Source organism: Takifugu flavidus, chromosome 4 (genome assembly GCF_003711565.1).
Source record: "Takifugu flavidus isolate HTHZ2018 chromosome 4, ASM371156v2, whole genome shotgun sequence".
NCBI classification, from domain to species: domain Eukaryota; kingdom Metazoa; phylum Chordata; class Actinopteri; order Tetraodontiformes; family Tetraodontidae; genus Takifugu; species Takifugu flavidus.
The window spans coordinates 2865239-2883860 of record NC_079523.1 but is presented as its reverse complement, the minus strand read 5'-3'; the positions used below and the strand labels follow the sequence as shown (position 1 = coordinate 2883860).

General features: G+C 46.2%; 2 protein-coding genes across 7 annotated transcripts; one reads left to right on the top strand and one right to left on the bottom strand.

Annotated features, from left to right (window-relative positions):
• Positions 1-125: 125 nt before the first annotated feature.
• lrrn2 (leucine rich repeat neuronal 2) lies at positions 126-5587 on the top strand. 2 transcript variants are annotated; one of them, XM_057029237.1, is made up of 3 exons: positions 126-413; positions 1077-1195; positions 2384-5587. In XM_057029237.1, the coding sequence occupies exon 3, from the start codon at positions 2689-2691 to the stop codon at positions 5038-5040; it is 2352 nt and encodes a 783-aa protein (XP_056885217.1). In that variant the 5' UTR covers positions 126-413; positions 1077-1195; positions 2384-2688; the 3' UTR covers positions 5041-5587. The 2 variants fall into 2 exon arrangements, with proteins under 2 accessions (XP_056885217.1, XP_056885215.1); XM_057029235.1 differs by lacking the exon at positions 1077-1195.
• A 472-nt stretch (positions 5588-6059) lies between these two features.
• Positions 6060-18402, bottom strand: elmo2 (engulfment and cell motility 2). Of its 5 annotated transcripts, none has more exons than XM_057029238.1 (23): positions 18196-18402; positions 16509-16578; positions 16235-16332; positions 16118-16158; positions 15680-15752; positions 15544-15594; positions 14844-15013; positions 14658-14757; positions 14201-14352; positions 13699-13777; positions 12491-12526; positions 12133-12183; positions 11560-11682; positions 11344-11463; positions 11168-11272; positions 10970-11078; positions 10691-10827; positions 10048-10211; positions 9596-9708; positions 9384-9491; positions 9226-9308; positions 9054-9131; positions 6060-8944 (listed from the first exon to the last, which is right to left on the bottom strand). In XM_057029238.1, the coding sequence occupies exons 3-23, from the start codon at positions 16310-16312 to the stop codon at positions 8744-8746; spliced, it is 2172 nt and encodes a 723-aa protein (XP_056885218.1). In that variant the 5' UTR covers positions 16313-16332; positions 16509-16578; positions 18196-18402; the 3' UTR covers positions 6060-8743. The 5 variants fall into 5 exon arrangements, with proteins under 5 accessions (XP_056885218.1, XP_056885220.1, XP_056885219.1 ...); XM_057029240.1 differs by having other exon boundaries at positions 14207-14352; XM_057029239.1 differs by having other exon boundaries at positions 18001-18267.
• Positions 18403-18622: the final 220 nt, after the last annotated feature.

The window sequence follows — 18622 nt, the reverse complement described above, 5'->3', positions numbered from 1 at the left end:
GGAAAAAGGCGCAAAGATAAAATGCAGCTCAAGCCAAAGAGAGTTTATGATCTGGAAAAGTGGCACGCTGTCACCGATGTAAGTGATTTTCCTTTGTGAGGCGCGTCAGTGGGTGAGGAGGAGAGATGAGAGGGACAGAAGCTCCACTGCAGAGCACACCTCATCTCCATTTTAGCTGGAAGGAGGGAGATGAGAAGAGAGAGAGAGAGAGAGAGAGAGACGGTATGTGCAGATTTTCTCTTCAGCTCACAGAGAGGAGAGCGCCAGTGAAGCGATATTTCAGGAATGTCAAGAGCTCCACTGGCAAGCAGACATCCCATCACTGAAGGACCAGGAGAAGGAGAACGGCGGCACAGGCAGACGAGGAGGAGGAGGAGAGGGGAGCGAAGGATGTAGCAGCTGATCCAGTTGTGGTGAGAAAACCCTGGACATGTTGATGAGGTTTTGTTTCTGGGCAAACATGCCGTTACTTGTGCACACACGCGTCCGCATCTGTTCTGTTCCTGCATATCTGCATGCTGCAGTTAAATCATTTATGTTATGTGGATCTATATCACTCAGCTCTCCTCTGCCCCCCCCCCTCCACCCCCACCCTGTTGCAACAAAAACACACCTTATGAAATGGACCATGTCAGTAACACATGTACTCCTCTTCCATCCCTCCTCTCCCTCTCTCTCTCCATCGTTTCATCCTCCACATCCTCATCCTAAAATGTCTCCTCTCTTTCCTGGATAGTTAAAGGGCTGCAAACCTTCAGAGTTCTGCCTTTTATCTGACGTCTTTCGTGGTGATTCTTGTTCCACACGTGATTTCTTAAATCCTGACAAACGCTCGAAACAAAGGAGAATTAGCAGTGTCATCAGTCCTACAGTAAAAGAGAAAACGTCAGTTCGTAAAAAGGAGACGAGAGAGCCGACGCTTGTTTCTGGTTCTTAAGCCTCTAATTAGGCAGCATTAATCGGGAATGAAGTGAGACGCTCGCATCATCGACAAACCGTCAAGAAAGCCAAAGCAAAGCTAATCAATGCTGTATAATTACGCTGCCTGGTGTCTGAGCAATCTGGAACTGCTTCAGACGTCAGCTTCAGAACATCTCAGGATCAGAAGTTGGAGAAGTTTGGAGCCGAGATGAGTCGAGTGCTGCTGTGAAGGAGGAAGAGGTTAAAAACAAGCTGATAAAGCCGGAGTTTTATGGTGAGATGAGCTCGCATCAGACATCAACAGCTGGTAGAAATGCAGTTTATCCTCTTCAGTTTAAGGCATTTGTGCAGAATAACACCGGTCATGATGTTTCCTCCCAGTTCTCTGAGCGATTCTGCGCAGTAAACTAAAATTCTAGGAATCTAGATCAAAAGTCTCTGTTGAGGTTCGTGTATTAAAGCAGAAATCACAATCACTTTTCATGAACTCCAAGAATCATTGGCACAGAGACAAACACCAACATACAGACAACATACAGCTCGTCTAAATTATCTATAGGTGTCTGAGTGCAAATATCTGCACGGTCTTTTCTTCCTGTTTGAAAAGACTGGGCCATCTTGGCTCCACACAAAGGCAAAATTCTTCTATAGCTGCATATGTGGAAGGAGTGTGCGAGTGACGTCTGGCACTTCTGCAGAAAAGGGAGCTGCCGTTATGGGATGTTCGAGCTGCCACAGATGCTTCAGAGGCCACAGGTTTTTGTTCCCCCTCGTTCGATATCGCATCATCATTCATTTGGACCCAAAACTCGATTCCTAAGCAAACCTCAAAACATTGAGGACCGAGTAAGTCTGGGAGATTTGTTTCCATGGCAACTGTGCAGTAAGCCTGGCACTGCTTGTGAGCAAATACCAGTGTCACATAATAGAACTCGGATCCAACAAATTGTTTTATTCTTTCCCGTGTGCGAGAAAACTGTTGCATGTAACTCTGTCAGTTCCAGGGCTGAATTTAATTTATATATAACGTCTCAGTTCAGCTGTAAAACTCGGAAAAGTTATTACATCCAGAACGTGAGCAAACGTCTTTTATTTTTGTCAGGGATTCGTGGGCACGCGAGACAAAAGTGGTGCCTGAATGTTGACAGAGCGAATGGATAAATGGCAAAATGACCAGACAAAGGGTGAAGAGGACGGTGAGCACTTTCAGGACTAATGGTGTAAAAGACCAACAGGGAACGGAGCAGAACACTTCGACACGCGCTGAATGAGAAGCACGGGCATGAAATATTTAGGAGCTTCATGATTTCATCACTCCTCGCGTATTCTTCTCTGGGCTGAAAGAACAGATAACATCAAAGTAGTCACATTTCTACAACTGAATCTTCTTTTTTTCCCCACTTTTCCTTCAGTTATCACATTTTTTCTATATTCTATTCATTTTTCCTCTCTCTTCTCTCAGTGAGGAAAACAGTGAGCTGCCATGCTGCGACCCACGAGTCCCGCACCCGTGACCAGGACGAGCTGAGAAGGTCGCCCTCGCCGCCCGCCGAATCTTTGACCAGGAGGGAAACTCAGTCTGTTCTTTACATCAGAAGCATTTGTCAGAAACGCGACCACTGAAGGATGAGACCGATCCGGCTGCACAACCGTTTACTGCCCGCACACACACCTTGAAAGTGTTACCAGAGCACACACACTCTGGATGATTCATCCCGCGCCTTTCTAACAGACACATTCTGACCTTGATCGCCGCCGCCGAGGATTATGAGGCCAGCATTCATGTTTTCACACTGTCTCCTGTGTCTCTTTGTGGGTGTGTGTGTACCAGCTGTGGTGCGCTCGCTGCCTCATTCGCTGCCGTGGCCTGTGCTCTGCCCGTCACGGTGCGTGTGTCAGATCAAACCGTGGTTCTCCTTTGACTCCGTCTACCATGAAGCCCCCACTGTGGACTGCAACGACCTGCTGCTGAGCCGGCTCCCGTCACCTATACCCGTAACCACACACACCCTCCGCCTGCAGAGCAACCTGCTGTCCGAGCTCGACGCCACGGTCCTGCATGGGCTCCCCAACCTCACCGACCTCGACCTTTCCCAGAACCGCTTCAGCCACGCCAGATCAGTAACCCAGAATTGCTCCTTACCTGCTCTGCTCTCCCTCCACCTGGAGGAGAATCATCTCAGTCACCTCCCCGACGCCTCCTTCTCCTCGCTGCCGAATTTGCAGGAACTGTTTCTCAACCACAATAATTTACGCTCAATAGCACCCGGAGCGTTCATGGGTCTCGACTCTCTGCTGCGCCTGCATATCAACAACAACAGACTCTCCACGGTTGACCCTCAATGGTTCAGGGCATTGCCTCACTTAGAGGTTCTCATGCTGGGAGGAAACCCCGTAGAGGTCCTACCAGAGCGAGGCTTCTCCACTCTTAAATCCCTCCGGAGCCTTGTCCTCGGTGGTATGGGTCTAAGAAGCTTGGCAGAAAACGCGCTGGATGGGTTGGAAAGTTTAGAGAGTCTGTCCTTCTACGAGAACCTTCTAACGACAGTTCCCACTCAGGCCCTCAGGACGGTTTCGGGACTAAAGTTTCTCGACCTTAACAAGAACCGCATCAAACTAATCAAGACCGGAGACTTCCAAGACATGATCCATCTCAAAGAGCTCGGTCTGAACAACATGGAGGAGCTGGTGTCGATTGAGAGGGCTGCCCTGGACAACCTCCCAGAGCTCACCAAGCTGGAGATCACGAACAACCCACGCTTGTCCTACATACACCCAGAGGCTTTCCTGCAGCTGAGTAGGCTGGAGAGTCTGATGCTCAACTCCAACTCACTGATCGCTCTGCACCAGCACACCATGCTCACCCTGCCAAGCCTCCAGGAGGTGAGCTTACACTCCAACCCACTGCGATGCGACTGCCTGTTCCGTTGGGCTCCCGACGAGGTCTCTCACCTCCGCAGAGAAGATTCGCGGACGAACCCTCCGACGCCTCGGACGGTGCGTTTGATTCAGCCTCAGGCTACGCTGTGCTCTGAGCCTCCGGAGCTCAGAGGACGCAGGGTGAGGGAGGTAGCCCCCAGAGAGATGTCGGCGTCATGCCTCCCTGTCATCCCACCTGGCTACCTTCCCTTCTACGTTAAGGTGAGAGAAGGTGGGAAACTGCTGCTGCACTGCAGAGCTCTTGCAGAACCGCAACCAAACATCTACTGGGTGACTCCTTCTGGAATCAGAGTTGGTCCTACCCCTGCACACGCATCAAACGATGGACCGCCTCCGGCTCCGTGCCGCAACCTGGCAACCTTGGAGGGATTCGATCAGACGTCCACCTCCAGGAACACTCCAGATCAGACTCCGTGTGCCCGGTCCAAACAGTATCAAGTGATGCCTGAGGGAACTCTGGAGGTGAATAACATCACCCTCAGCGAGGCAGGATTGTACACCTGCATAGCCGAGAATGCCCTGGGAGCAGACACACGCAGCGTTACCGTGGGCGTGCACGGTAGAGACAGAAAGGGAAAGAGGGGGGTGGCTGCTGGCACGAAGAAAGATCCATTACTGAAGGTGGGCGCCAGGATGGAGGTGAGGGAGGCGGGGCCGCACTACGCCGTGTTGTCGTGGCAGAGCAGGAACAACCTGCCGTCGACGCGCCTCTCCTGGCAAGCCATGTACTCAGACTCACACAAACCCACCTACATGACTCGCATCCTGGCCGGCACGCAGAGCTTCAACCTGACCCACCTGCAGGCAAAGACCTTTTACCGCGTGTGTCTACATTTGGGGACTGGCGAGGGGTCCAAGCGGGCCAGCAGGAGATCGAGAGAGACCAGAAAGACCGAATGTGTCTCATTCAGGACAAAGGAGGCGCCGGACCCTCCGACCAGCCTGCACCTGAGTCCCGAGCTGACCTCCACAGCGGTGACCCTCCTGCTCCTCGCGCTCATACTGCTGCTGCTGGCGACCCAGGGCTGGGACGCCGATCCCGGGGAAAGGAGGCGCCACAGCGCCCTCCTCCAGGGAACAACACATCCCAAATCTCTGATCCTGAATCAGTTTTCAAATGAGAGCGACAAAGATCAGCCAAAGCAGAGTGAGAAACTGCTCCTACATATGGACTGCTGAAATATTGGTACACTTCAATAAAAGAACCCATCACCCCCAACTCAACACACACACACACACACACACACACAGAAGAGTGGAGTCATATCTCAGTGCAGTGGTCTGTAGAAAGAGATTTGTATTTATTTTCTATAACGTATATATTGACATTGGTATGTGTTGCGTTGTGATGTAAAGAATGCCTAAAGCCTATCCAGGGAATGAAAACTGGACAATCATGTGTGAGCGGCTCTGGGAGGAAAAACGCTGAACTGAAACTAAAGAGAAAAGCGACGGCTACTGAACTCCAGGACGCTCATATTTCCTCTCTATATGTTTCTGAGACCGAACGTTTTCCACGCTGATAAAGTCTGAACGCAATCGCTGCATTGATGTGAACAACCTTTTTGCTTAGCTTCTAGTGCCCCCGTACGAGCCCCCCCCCCCCCCCGCAGAACACGTGCAGTATTCTTACCCCGTCTAACATCCTCTTTCAGTGCGAGTGACCTAAAAGTGATTGTGTTAAATTCTATTTTGAGCTATTATACAATAAAGTTTAATTTCCACAGTTTCTCTCTTCAGACCCGTTTTCTCAACTTTGTAGCGTAAATGAAAAAAATAAATGAAAAGAATCCAGTGATGCACAGCTGGAAGCACAGAACGGCTGAGCTTACTTCATCAGAATTCTTTAGATTTTCTCCAAGAAGACGATGGTAACAACATCCCAACAGACTGAGAAGTGAAACTCACATATTTTAACACCCACATTATTGTAGCAGTATTACGTTATAAACCGTAAATACATCTATTTCACTACATATGGTATATTAAAATTAGATCATTAGAGCACACATTAACAAACATATACTGTACATATAGATAGATAGATAGATAGATAGATAGATAGATAGATAGATAGATAGATAGATAGATAGATAGATAGATAGATAGATTAGATAGATAGATAGATAGATAGATACACCCTGTTTGACCCTCTCAAACTGTCACCAGTCAGATTTGACTCATCAGTAAAAACACAATTTCAACATTAGTCAGAATTTATTTATTCACACAAAACATTTTCTTGAATAAGGCAGCACAATACTGTATATACATACAAAGATCTATATGTATACCACATTTTTGACTTCACTGTTATTTCTTCAAGAATGCGTCGTTCTTCACCATCACTGGCAGCGAATGTAAATAAATATTTAAGAATGTAGAAGAGAAAACTACACGGAACCGCCCTTTACTGACTGATATTTGAGCTCTCGGCTTCACTGGGATCTAAAATAACCCACTAAAGCAGCTGAAGTGTTTACATTCAGTACATTTGCAAAGTCTTTTAAAGTAACTGAAGTGTTCGCTCACATCCGTCTTTCCTACTTCGCTGCCTTTTTGCACATTAATGTTCCCGTTTGTGCTGGTAAAAAAAAAAAAAAAAAAACTGGGACATTTTCAAAGAAATGATGGAGTGAAAACACATCAGCTACAAGAGAACACAGAAAACATCCGGGGAAAAACCCTCCAAGTCTTTTTGCTTTCACAAACACCATTAAGACATTTATGCCAGTTAGCATTTAGCTATATTAGCACTGCTGTCATCTTCAGGTTCTGTTGCGGCTCAGTCTAACATTACGCGCTCAATAATCTGAGCAGATAAGACCTAAACTGTCTTCTTTTGTTGTTTTTAATCTAAACGTCTGCATTATGACCACGTTAAATAGACTTTACAGCGTGAAACAAGGACAAAAAGTGATGCGATTCTCCCCAACATCATAGTCATGTTTTACAAAAATATATACTATTCTGCATAAACAAACGACAAAAATACTCTCAAAGCTCACACGACAACTCATCTGAATAAAACCTTTCTCAAACGAATGTCACCAAGAATATAGCTATGTGTGCTGTAATGTCAGTCCGAGAAAACCAAAAACCCTTGTTTGATCTCGTTGGATTGTTGAGCGAGTAACCAAGACTCGCTGATTAGGCGAAATCACCAAACGCAACTCGTCTCTTCTCAAATACGGTTCAACCTCATTTCTCAGGTGTGTAAACTCATGATCATCGTCGTCACCATTTTTAAGAAATCTGGAAATATTTAATGGCCTCATCTATGCATGTAGCGCTTACAAGACTTAAGAATATTTTTTGTTATTCATGTTTTAGTTGTTGCAGTTTAACAATAATGTCTACCCTATTTATGGGATATCTGCTTCAATCCATTCCTGTGTTCGCTGCTTATTTATGCTACGCTAACGCCGCGATTAGAGTTCAAGGTCAGTTTTTGTCTGATTTTATCAAAGAAATGATTGAAGCCATAAAACCAGCACAATTACACCCCAGAGACACGCACTTAGTGTGAAGTATATACACAAAGTATGAAGGGCAGCGGCATCGTTTTGTCTCGTATCCGAGCCAGAAGAGTCACGTTAGTATCACCCAGTCCGTCTGTGCTGGTTCTGTCTCGGACTAAGTGCAGGAACGTGGCGGCTAAAGGCTCTCGAGCTGGTGTTTTATGGCACAAATAAGGCCTCATGCATCAGAAAATGTACACATTCAAAACTCCACACTGAACATTCAACATCTTCACAGATCGGCACAAAATGGAGGCTTGCGTGCACTAATGCGACCCGACACGAGCGTCCACACAGGACATGATTATTACGAAAGTAACGGAAACTCAAATGACGCAGTCCCAGGCTTTAGCGCTCCGCCGCGTGATAGAACAGCTGATTATCTTTTATCACCTTTTCCTCATCTTCTGCTTTACACGTCTTTCAATTTAAAAAAAAATTACATTTCTCTTTATCACTACATCTCGTGGGCTCGTTCTGTTCTACTGCAGTGTCCTTGAGCAAAAAGTTAAGTGTGTGAATCTCATTTAACGAGTGTATGAGAGCGGAAACTCTGAACATTGCACATCTGTACTCTGGAGGGGGAAATGCTGGAAAATAACCCAGGATATCTGAAGTAGAATAATGGCCGGAGGTAAAAATCAGGGCTGTCAAACAACATAAAGAATAATAAAGCCTCATATATTTAGAGTTGGGGTTGGTTACTGAACAATAATATTTCCGTTCTTATTGAAACAGTCTCATATCATCATCTAATATTTGTTGTTAAAGAATAATTAAACAGATTGGACAGATTATATCATTTAGGTATTGATAAATAATTTTCTAATTATGATCTAATATTTTTTACGTAATTTTTCTAATCCATTGGTTCTACACCAGATATCACATCACTAATCTATACCAGACTCTGGATATTTACAGGACCCATTTTTGCTTTATTAAGCTTTTTCTTTCTTGTATCAAACTTGAAAAGCTCAATAAAAACCTTGTAAATGAAACATTTTAAGCAATTCTTTCCAGAGCATTTTGATTGGAATTAAATGGATATTAAGTGAGTTGATTGTCCAGAGTCTTTTCCCACAATCTCGATCAGTAATCCCTGTTTTTCCATATTTGTAATTAATGAAGCATTATTAACATTTTCATGTCTGCTCAAACTCACTATTTTGGTGATATTTGGCTACTTTTAACTTGTTCAGCTACTCATTCAGGGGTATTTTTCTATTAATAAGGAACCAGGGTCAGAAGTGTGTTGTTGTCATTCTCCACCACCACCTGACAGCCCTACAACTGTATAAACTACTGTAGTTGTTTGATAAAGCACATGAAAACAAAAGAAATACTCATTCGGAGACGCCTCAGCTGTAGTTGTAGGAGAAGTTGTACGAGCTGGGCTCTTTGGGAACTGGCGGCGGGGCTTCTGGGATGGTGATGTTCTCCAGATCGAGGAGGCGGAGCTTCATCTCCATGCTAATGAGTGTGTCTAAGTCGCTGCGTGTCAGGTCGCTCCCCATCTCCCTGCCCAGCAGCGCACACAGCCCGTCTGTCCAGATGCAGTACTGCTCACGAAGACACACGCAGAACGACTTCATCACAACAAGGTCCAGAGTCAAAAGCTCATGAATGTCGAGTGCTGGGCAACGCAGCCCGAAGCCTCACCGAACTCACCTCGTATTTGTTCGGCGCGACAAAATTTAGGGTCTCGTCTGGATCATAGAGTACGGAGAAGGCCAACTCCAGCACCTCCTGGAGGCAGCAGAGAAAACAGAGGATCTCATTTCACGAACTGGACTGAAAAACAGCAACACTCAAGGGGGAGACGGAGAACTTGGTCCATCACCTTGTTTTGCTTGAGAGCACTTTTTTCTTTCATGTGAGGACAGTCTTTCCCGGTCACCACAGACTTGATATCGGAAACAGGGACTGGGGGAGAGAAACTGAACAGTCACACAAGCGAATCCAGGTTTCGGTGCGGGCGGCTGTTTTGAAGCATCTTACTCTTGTCACTCAGCAGCTCAAAGGGAACTTCCCCCTGAGGCGACTCGTCAAGGTCCCCGTAGTGCAACACTTTGTGATTCAGCGAGAGTCTGCAGAACCAAAATTTCTCTAACAACGATGAAAAAAAAGACAGAGGTAAATGATGCTGGATTCACAATGTAACACAACATTAGTAAATTAACGGTGAAACGTAAAGGGTGACCTGTTCATACCCTGCCGTCTGCGATTGCCAAGTTTACGGAAGCAGCTTCCTTCACAGAGCCGGTTGAGCCGCTGTTGCTTTATGAGCTCTAAGATCTCCGGCTGAATCCTCTCCCGCAGCTCACTGCAACATGAACACAACATCAGCAAGAGGGATGCACACATACACGCAGGGGCCGCGGTGCGGATTCAGGATAAATCACCCAGCAACAGATGGAAGAAGCTCGATTAGTTGGGACAGACCATTTAAGCTACAGCTGCACAAATTTAACAGTGGATGATTTACCCTCCATCCACCGTAAAACCAATGGTGACTAATCACAAAGCACTAACGCTGGCGGAAGACGAGACTTTCAATGTCACACTGACATTGCCACAGCAATGAAACATCAGGCAGAAACACACAAGAACTAAATCAAAAGACACTAATGATGCTGCCTCAGAATGTTTACTCAGTACTAACATGATCGGAGGAGACTGGAAGTCGTCCTGGCTCATCCGCTCGGACTGACGCAGACGCAGAATCTCGGAATAGTTGAGGCCTCGTAGTTTGTTCTTCAGCTGGTCCAAAGATGACGGCTTCATTGCCAGAGCTCTGGTGATCTGCTCCCGGACCACCTGCATCACCTGCTCCGCGCAGACGTGAAGAACATGCAGGTGATGATAATACAGTAAAATATCAGAAAGATTACATATATTTGGTGTTGATGACTTCTGCCTTTTTGTTCTTTCACCGGTTTATTAGCTCTTAATAAAGGAAAACCTAAAGATACTGTATGTGTGCTGCCCTCTAGTGGCCAGATTGCACCTCATGAGACTGTACTGTGCTGTGTCCTCAGTGCTAATGTGAGATCCTGTGTTGTTTTAACATTCATTTACCACCCATCATACAGCACCTGAACTGTTCCTGCTGTTGTTAAGACTCGCTGTTATTGTGAGCTAAGCGCATTTGCCTCTTTTGCTTTCAATTTGTCGACAGGTCAGACGATGTTAAATTCACCGCATTAGCAGGGCGGTAATTACTGAACCGAATGAATTTGTTGGAGGGGATGAATGCAGAAGCAAAAGTGCATCTATTAAGCACGATTAAGTGGGTTAATACCAACCTTATTGAAGTCTTCAGCTGTGGCTCTCATCTCCTTCCAGGTTTTATTAAGCAGCTGGATGCAGACACAGAAGAACTCCTCCCATGCTCGGTCATGAGTGAAGAACATGGGGTGGTAGTCGTTGCAGCCCTCGTTAGCTGAAAAAAAAGAGAAGAAAGAAAAACACTTCAACTGTAAAACTGAAATTAGAAGCAGGGAATACGTGCGATGGCTACAGAGCATAATGACTACGATCGTGCATTAATAAATCAATGACTAAGGCTTCGGGTAAGTACTCACGCAATTCCCCGACCTGGAGTATCTCACACAACATCCTGGTGAGCTCGATGGCACATCGGCCAAAGGGGCATTCGTGTTTGTCCTCGCGGCTGCTGTTCTCCAGGACGATCTGTTAATTACCAACCGGTGATGGATGAGATCAAGCTGTGGATGTTTTCTGTTTTCCACCTCGTTAAGATGAAAAAGGCTAAGACTAACCCTGATATACGTGTCCTGGTGAACCTTGGCCAGGTACAACATGTTGTCCACGGCCAGCATCCCAGGAGGCGTTTGGGTGAAGTCCATGGCCGGGTTGACGTGGTTCTGCATTTAAAACATCAGGGGTGTGACACAAAACCATGAGGCGGTTTTATCAATGTGGCTGCCTGACTCACAGTGAAGCCCAGCATCTTGTAGTCCTTAGTGTACATGGCCTTTCTCTTCTCAGTGCCTGTGGGGTCGTTTTCTCCATCAAAGGCAATTCTACGCAGCTCAAAAATGACGTCCCTCTGAGCCTGAAACGCAACAATCAAAGACATGTTCTTTTGTAAACTTGTAAATGTCAAACCTTTCAAGTATGTAACATCTCAATACTTCCTGTGAGTTTTCACCTGGTCATTAGGATCCATTTTGGTCATCATTCGCTCTTCCAAAAGGTTAAAGGTCAACACTTGCAGCACGTAAAGCTGGTGCGCCATTTCTGCTTTGATTGGTCGATTTCCTCTAATGATGTGCTAAGAGACAAAGATGAGGGACAATATGTTAGCAACAACGTTTAAATTTATGGGCAAAACTGGTCAAATATTGCTGCAGAAAAGAGTGTGACAGGCATCCCGGTGAGCTCAGATATCGGAGCAGCACAGCTGATAGCAGCAACCGGTTCAGATCAAACACTTCCAGAGGAGTTGGTGCCAGGAAAAACTGCTTTCGGAGCAGAGTTTGTTCCACTTCACAGACCACATGTCTCATCACATTTGCTGGTTCTGTGGCAGAGCTCTCCGGGTATGTAAATCTTTCAGTTTCTGAACTATTTTAGGCTTTCAACACCCCCCAAACACCAGCGGAGGACAGACTCAAGGAGGATGACCACGGTCCAAATCGATGCAAACTGCATAAATAACTTCTAAATTATGTCGGAAAGTTTAATGCCCCTGTCAAACATGCATTTTAGACACATTACTCACATTGAGGATGATAGATCGCAGGTGTTTCTGAGCCAAGGTGCTTGCCATTTCCTATGGAGTTATTAAAAACCAGATAAATCAGATGCAGGGAGGATGCTTAGATATGCAGTCAACAAAGGCGTGGATGAACGCTCGGTCGTGTTCAGCAAAGCCTTCACACCTTCTGCATAACATGGGACATACGTGAGTTTAAATCCGATCCATCAGCTCAGATTGTTTGCTGCTGCAGCAAGTTCTGCGTTAATATTCATGGATTATGGAGAGGCTTTCCAGAGCACAGAGAGAGCGAGAGCGAAGGAGGACAACAGCTCCGGGGTGGAGCGGGGACGGTGTGCGATGTGGAGGGATGCGTACTCACGGTGAGGTGCTGCTCCAGCGGGTTAGTAAACTCCACCTCCAGGTTGACAGGAAGGAGGTGGGACGTGGGAGTGACAGTGATGAAAGCAGAGTGCACACATGGACAAAGAGACATGGAGACGTGAGCATGCGACACGATAAGAACATGAGAACACATCGCGGAGAACGGGACGTTCAGCAGTGGAGACCCAAAGCTGTTGGACAGCCTGACGCGTGCAGGATTAGACAGGCGCGGCTGTAAAAATGTGAATAAGTCTGTTAAAAAACTGGTTGGGTTGTTGTAATTATCCGGCATCAGCAGCAGAGCACAAACATTCAGCAGAAAACACACTACAGAAGGGGAATTACTAACAACACACCAGAACAACAATACATTCACAACAACAACAATTCATTTATATTTCTGGAAGGAGATTCTTTGACTCTCATCAGCTATCATCGATAGATGATCGATAAATAAAGATGAATTGAGTCAGCCTGACGTTGTGCTCGGCTGGAAACTGGCAAGTAAAATAATTCAGTTTGAAATCAAACAAGAAAATGAAATAAATCTTTCTTGTCATGGAAAATGTGCACTACCGAAAACAATCTTTCTGTTAAGCTTCACTGGCACGTTTTTTTATTGCCCTGCCTCTTTTATTTAAATCTAATTCAGCTGTGCTCTTGGATGTAATTAGCCAGTTTTTACTGTCTACTGACTCCATTCTCTGCACTTTCCTCCACTTTAATTGCAAAGTTATTACTTTTTGCTATGGAAGCGCACTTTAAAGTGTTCTGTTTCTCTACATTAAACACTTAAAGTGAAACCGACAAGTTCAAAATGAAGAACAATCATTATAAATGAGACACCTACACAGAGGCGCAGAGGACAAGAATGGGAAGCAGGAGGAAAAGTTCGGTGGCGGCAGGACGTGAGCCAAGACAGGGATGACTAACAAAGACACAACCTCCCTTCGCGAAACGTTTGAATTATACAGACGGAGCAACTTTGGATGCAGCAGGATTTTGCACATCATTATTAACAATGTAAGAAAAACACACAGTTAAATCTATAAACACATCCTGCAGCTCTCTGAGCACAACAGACATGCTGCTTTGATGCAAAATGTCCGTTCATGTGTCATAGATGTGATGCAATGAGGGAGCAGCCATAAATACACCCCCACTCTGGTGCATGTGTGCGTGTGTGAGTGTGTGGGGGGGACTGACCTGCCGTCTGTCCTCAGGAGCTTTGAGGAAGAGAGCGTTGATGAGGGCGATGGCGTAGGTCTGGATCTCCTGGTTTGACCTGGAGGAATGTTACGCAACAGAACAACCGGTTAGAAGCATCGTGCCCTGCGAGCGTCAAACTACAGGCCGACAACGACTAACCTGCACTTTAAGCTCTACTGGCGCTCAAACAAGGAGATAAACGATCATATTTACAGTTTTAAACAAAACCAACAATGATTTGAACCTGCTGACGTGTTTTTGGAAACCTCCTACGGTGGTGACGAAAGCAAAATGACATCAGCCTGAATTCTTTTTCCTGGGGCAGACCCCATTATGAAAGGCAAGTGAACAGTCTGCATTAATCAATTCATCAATCAAGGGCATGAGCTACAAAGGAGTGCTGATGATTAGGGCACTGTTGGTTTCGCCTTAACAAAAGGAAGTCTGCTCCTCCGTCCATCAGAGTGCGTGACGCCCCTGTGCGTGTGTGTGTGCTCACACTTGCAGGTGCCCGATGAGCTGTCCCACGGTGATCTCCTGAGCCACTCGGTGGTACAGGCTGTGACTGTTGAGCACCATGCTCTCCAGGATGGCGAGCGAGCGCTGCAGGATGGACACGTCCACCATGGGCTGGTTCACGTAGCCTGCGATCTGAGCGTGGACAGAGAAGACGAGGAGACGTCTGTCAGGCGCGAACAGCAAATCTGCTTTTGAAACTCCACGTCATTTTAGAGTACAACATTTCTCGATGAGTGAGAGTTGTTCATACACAGGCAACAATGTCTGCATAATATGAGCGGTAGCTTGGCAACAGCACCCACTCACATCCAGCAGGAAGAAAGACATAAAGGATGAATAAAGTGAGAAAAAAACTGTCCATGAATTTCTGCAGGAAGCCTGCAGAGTGAAACACGCTGTGGTGTCCTAATGAAAGTGCCCTGTGGTTGAGGTGGCACCTGTTTGATGAAGGACAGGGAGATAAGGTCCCACGACACAATTCCGTGATCCATCAGCTCTAAGAAGGCAGTGAGGGTGAAGGCCAGCATCTCACCAAAGCTGCGGGACACAAATCAGCCACTTTTACCTCACCAGACTGGGTTACAGGACAAAATGTGACAAAGACAAGCAGCCTGTCCACTCACTGGGTGCCGCTCTCCACCAAACGTGCGAGTGTCCCGATGCCCTCCATGTTGATGAACTCCGCGGCGAAGGTCGGGTCCGCCGACAGCTTGGCGAGTTCTTTCAGGGCCTCCAGTCGAGCGTCGATGCCGTGGGACTGGACCCGCTCCAGGAGCTGACGGGCAGCACGAGCCTGCAAACAGGAGTAAAGATCAGAAATGAGACGAGATGAGATGCAAATCCAGTCAGAACCGTGAGACGTTCGAGTACGTCTGTGATGTCACGCGTTAATTTGTACCCAAAAGTCCATTTTTATTAATTCATATGTTTGCAGAGGGGGGAAAATGAACATACTTGTAAAAAAAAAAAAAAGAAAACAGAAAAATAAACAAGTAGGACTTTGCTCATCCAGTGCTGGAGGAGTGCGGTGCACCCGCAGTGCACTTGGAGACGGGGTGGGATTAGCAGAATATATTATCATACATTATCATTCAGAGCGCTGGATGCTGGTATCAACCGTGGAAAATCAACAGCTTTCAGCCTTTTCAGAGCCGAGCTCTCCTGTCGAGTAAAGATGAGCGTGTCTTGAAGAAAATTACACGACACAAAGTTTGTGACGGCCATGTAAAAACCAGGAATATTCTCAAGAGGGAGTCCACAAATAGAAACAGGAGCCACAGTAACACAGACAGAATAAAACAGGAGTAAACAAAGCGCACTCACAGGCGAGATGGCTAATCGAAGGATGGTGCCATTCTTGATTTCACTGCGACTCTGTAGGATTAAAAAAAAAACAGGACAGAGAGTTAAAAATAATTCCCTAATCTGAGCATGGCTTTCCATAAACGCCAAAGCTGACCTGCTCTGTGATATAAAGCTGAGGCCCGTCGGCGTAACGCAAGGCAAACTGTTCCGAGCCTGACAAAGACCAGCTGAGGACACAGAGAAGAGCAGTTACTCATAAATAAATGCTGAATTATGGTGAAGCAATAGAGGCACACAAAGCCACTCAAAAATTGAGAATAACATGTGCAGTATGTGAGAGTTCGCTCCAGGGCAAACACAAATCTGTGCGGAGGAGAATCATTCAGTGGGTGTAGAAGTAGTCAGAGGAACGTTTAGTTTTCCAAACTGGGGTGGTGGGCAGAATCAGGCAGGGATGAGATTTAATTGTAGGGAACGTCACACATCTAAATGGATGCAGATTTAATTCAGCTGCAGCGAGCTTGTTTATTTATTTAGTTGGTGCAAAATCTGAAGAATTTACATTCTATTTAAGTGAGATTATGATACTTACCCATCACATACTTCCCGGATTATTGAAGACAAAGCCCGTTTCTGCAAATAAACAGAAAAATGAGTTACACCGGTTGCACAGTGAGGCGCGAGCGGTGCCTGTGAACGCAGCACGGACCTGGTCCATCTCTATCAGCTGGGCGTTCGCCCCTGGCCACTCGATAGCAACCTTCACTATGTCCGACGGAGGCGGCATGTCTGCGTAGTAACAGCGATCTGCAAAAATCAAGTGATGTGGAGAAAAAGAAGTGTAACGACAGATGACCGACAAGGCTTTGATTCCGAAACAAACTATCGCCTTAATCATTCACCACGGCAACAGCATGTTGAAATGCCTGGATGCCTCCTGAGCTTAAACTCAGCAGCTGAATGATATTAAGGTTATATGTCACCTGAAGAGGACGTGTGGGGGCGGTCAATCACTCTGAAAGCTCTGCTGTATCGACCTCTGTGTCAGCACCTCTGCAAGCACAGAAAAACCACACAGCCGGCAAGTCAGCACAGAAATTCCTTTTAAGTCCCACATTTCGCCTCATCCAAGCAGCTGCTCGCACTGAATCTCTGAATCATTAATCTTGACCTTTTACAAACCCACCCACCTGTCGGCCCACTCACACACAAGCAGCAGGCACTCATTTTCTTACTTTACAAACAAATTATTTTTCTAAACCTTCATATAGTTGCAGATTTGGAAAAAAGCCAAAATGTTTTGCTGTTTGCAGAAGAAAAACTCATGTATCTGCAGCAAAACAAATTGAAACATGAAGTCCCTTTAGGCCCATTTAATGCAAATTAAATGCAAACAAGAGTCTAACTGTAGTTTAAAAAAAGTGCTTTTTGTGGTATTGTGGGCATTAAGTTAAAACTATAACATATGTAAGACAGCAGTATAAAGTGTTATGTCAGTTACAATATAATAAAATTAGATTATGAATGCAGCCATAGAACAAAAACTTTGATAGAAATCATTAATTCAGCCATCTTGGTGTTTTTAAACACGGTCCAGATCTAAATTATGTTCTGCAGGTTCCAAACTTCGAGAGACATATTTCTAATTAAATGTGTACAATAACTTTTGTGAGAGTGATAAAAGCTAGCATCTGTCCGCTTTCCTTCGTTGTTGTCATTTGTTTTTCTCCAGCCCAGTGATGTAACTGCTGCAGAACTGGGTTTACTGGGCTGTGGTTCTGGGACATTTGGACCGCTGTGCTGATGCTTGTAGCATAGCAACAGGAGCAGCTAACTCTGACAAAACATCCCACATTTCAAAAACACTCATTCTGTCGCTACACGCAGATTCAGGATGCGGTTTACCTGCACATATACTGCGGTTTTGGCCTCTGGTAGCAACAGATTTACATCAATTTCTGCATTTAAATCCAACTTTTGAAAATTCTACAATTAGCCAAACTCGCTGAATGTGTCGAACAGCGCCCCCAGTGGTCAAGCGGCGCGGCTCCCAAAGTCATGACTTCTCCATTAGTGGACAAAACATGGACATTCTAACCATCTCATTCTCAAGATGATTAAATTAAGCTGCATTTAAATGTATTTAGCGTGAATGTTGATGGTAATCACCGACCGCTCGGGTGATGTTTGTATCATCTCACTGAAGTCTCCGATCACTGATCAATAACCCGAGTATCGCCTCGTCCGTCAGAAAACCAAACCGGAATAATCAAATGGTTAAAAAAAAAAATCAAATACAAAAATCGAGCTCTAGGGGATCGATCAGGCTGTGCTGGAGACACTATAACCGCGGGGATCCCACGGACTCCAGCGGCGAAGGCTGCGTTTTGCAGCACCGTGATTTTGCAGCCAAACCAGCCACAACTTCCATCGACACGTCTAAAATAACAATAACAGTAATAACAATATAAATACCGAACATCTGATCGAGTTATTTCCACCGTGAGATGACAACAACAGCCTCCCCCCGTTATCAGAACCAGCAGCAGCCGTTTTCCACGAAAGGTGGCTCGTGTTATTCAAGCAGCCTCCATTGCGGTGAGTCAGGACCGGGCTCAACAGACGTCCTGGTGCCTCCGTGGACCCATCATCTGCCTGGAGGCCACTTACCCGCGAAGCTGTGCGAGCAGATACTCCCCCGATGAGTCGGCCATCGATGATGCTCCCTGTATCCCCCCCCCACCACCTCTCTCTCTCTCCCTCTTTCTTCAAGGGAAAATACTTTCGGACGGCACCGCGATTCCACGCCTTGTAGGCGGGACAGCGTGGAAAATGTCACCGTCTGGAGGCGAGCTGCTGCTGCAGGCCTCCGCGCATCGCTGCAGCCCGACATCCTGCAGGAGCCCCCGCCGACCGGGGGCCAAAGCTCTGGCACGGGCTCCAGGTGAGGGTGGTACAGATGTTCAGCGCATGGGAATATATTCTCTGGAAAAGAGGGGTGAGGATGATGGGATTAGAGCGCGTCCATCCGTTTAAACCCGAAACTCTGCCAGATCACGACTGCTTACCTGGATGTGCACAGAGGAAAACATTTAAA

Bases quoted from the DNA above. Each gene is read 5' to 3' on its own strand.
- lrrn2 (XM_057029235.1), top strand. From the start codon at position 2,689: ATGAGGCCAGCATTCATGTTTTCACACTGTCTCCTGTGTCTCTTTGTG.
- elmo2 (XM_057029238.1), bottom strand. From the start codon at position 16,312: ATGCCGCCTCCGTCGGACATAGTGAAGGTTGCTATCGAGTGGCCAGGG. The intron at 15,014-15,543 runs GTGAGTGCGCTT...TCCTGTTTGCAG, and splicing joins TTCGATTAGCCATCTCGCCT to GCTCGTGCTGCCCGTCAGCT. The intron at 14,353-14,657 runs GTGCCACCTCAA...GTCCACGCTCAG, and splicing joins CCCTGTCCTTCATCAAACAG to ATCGCAGGCTACGTGAACCA.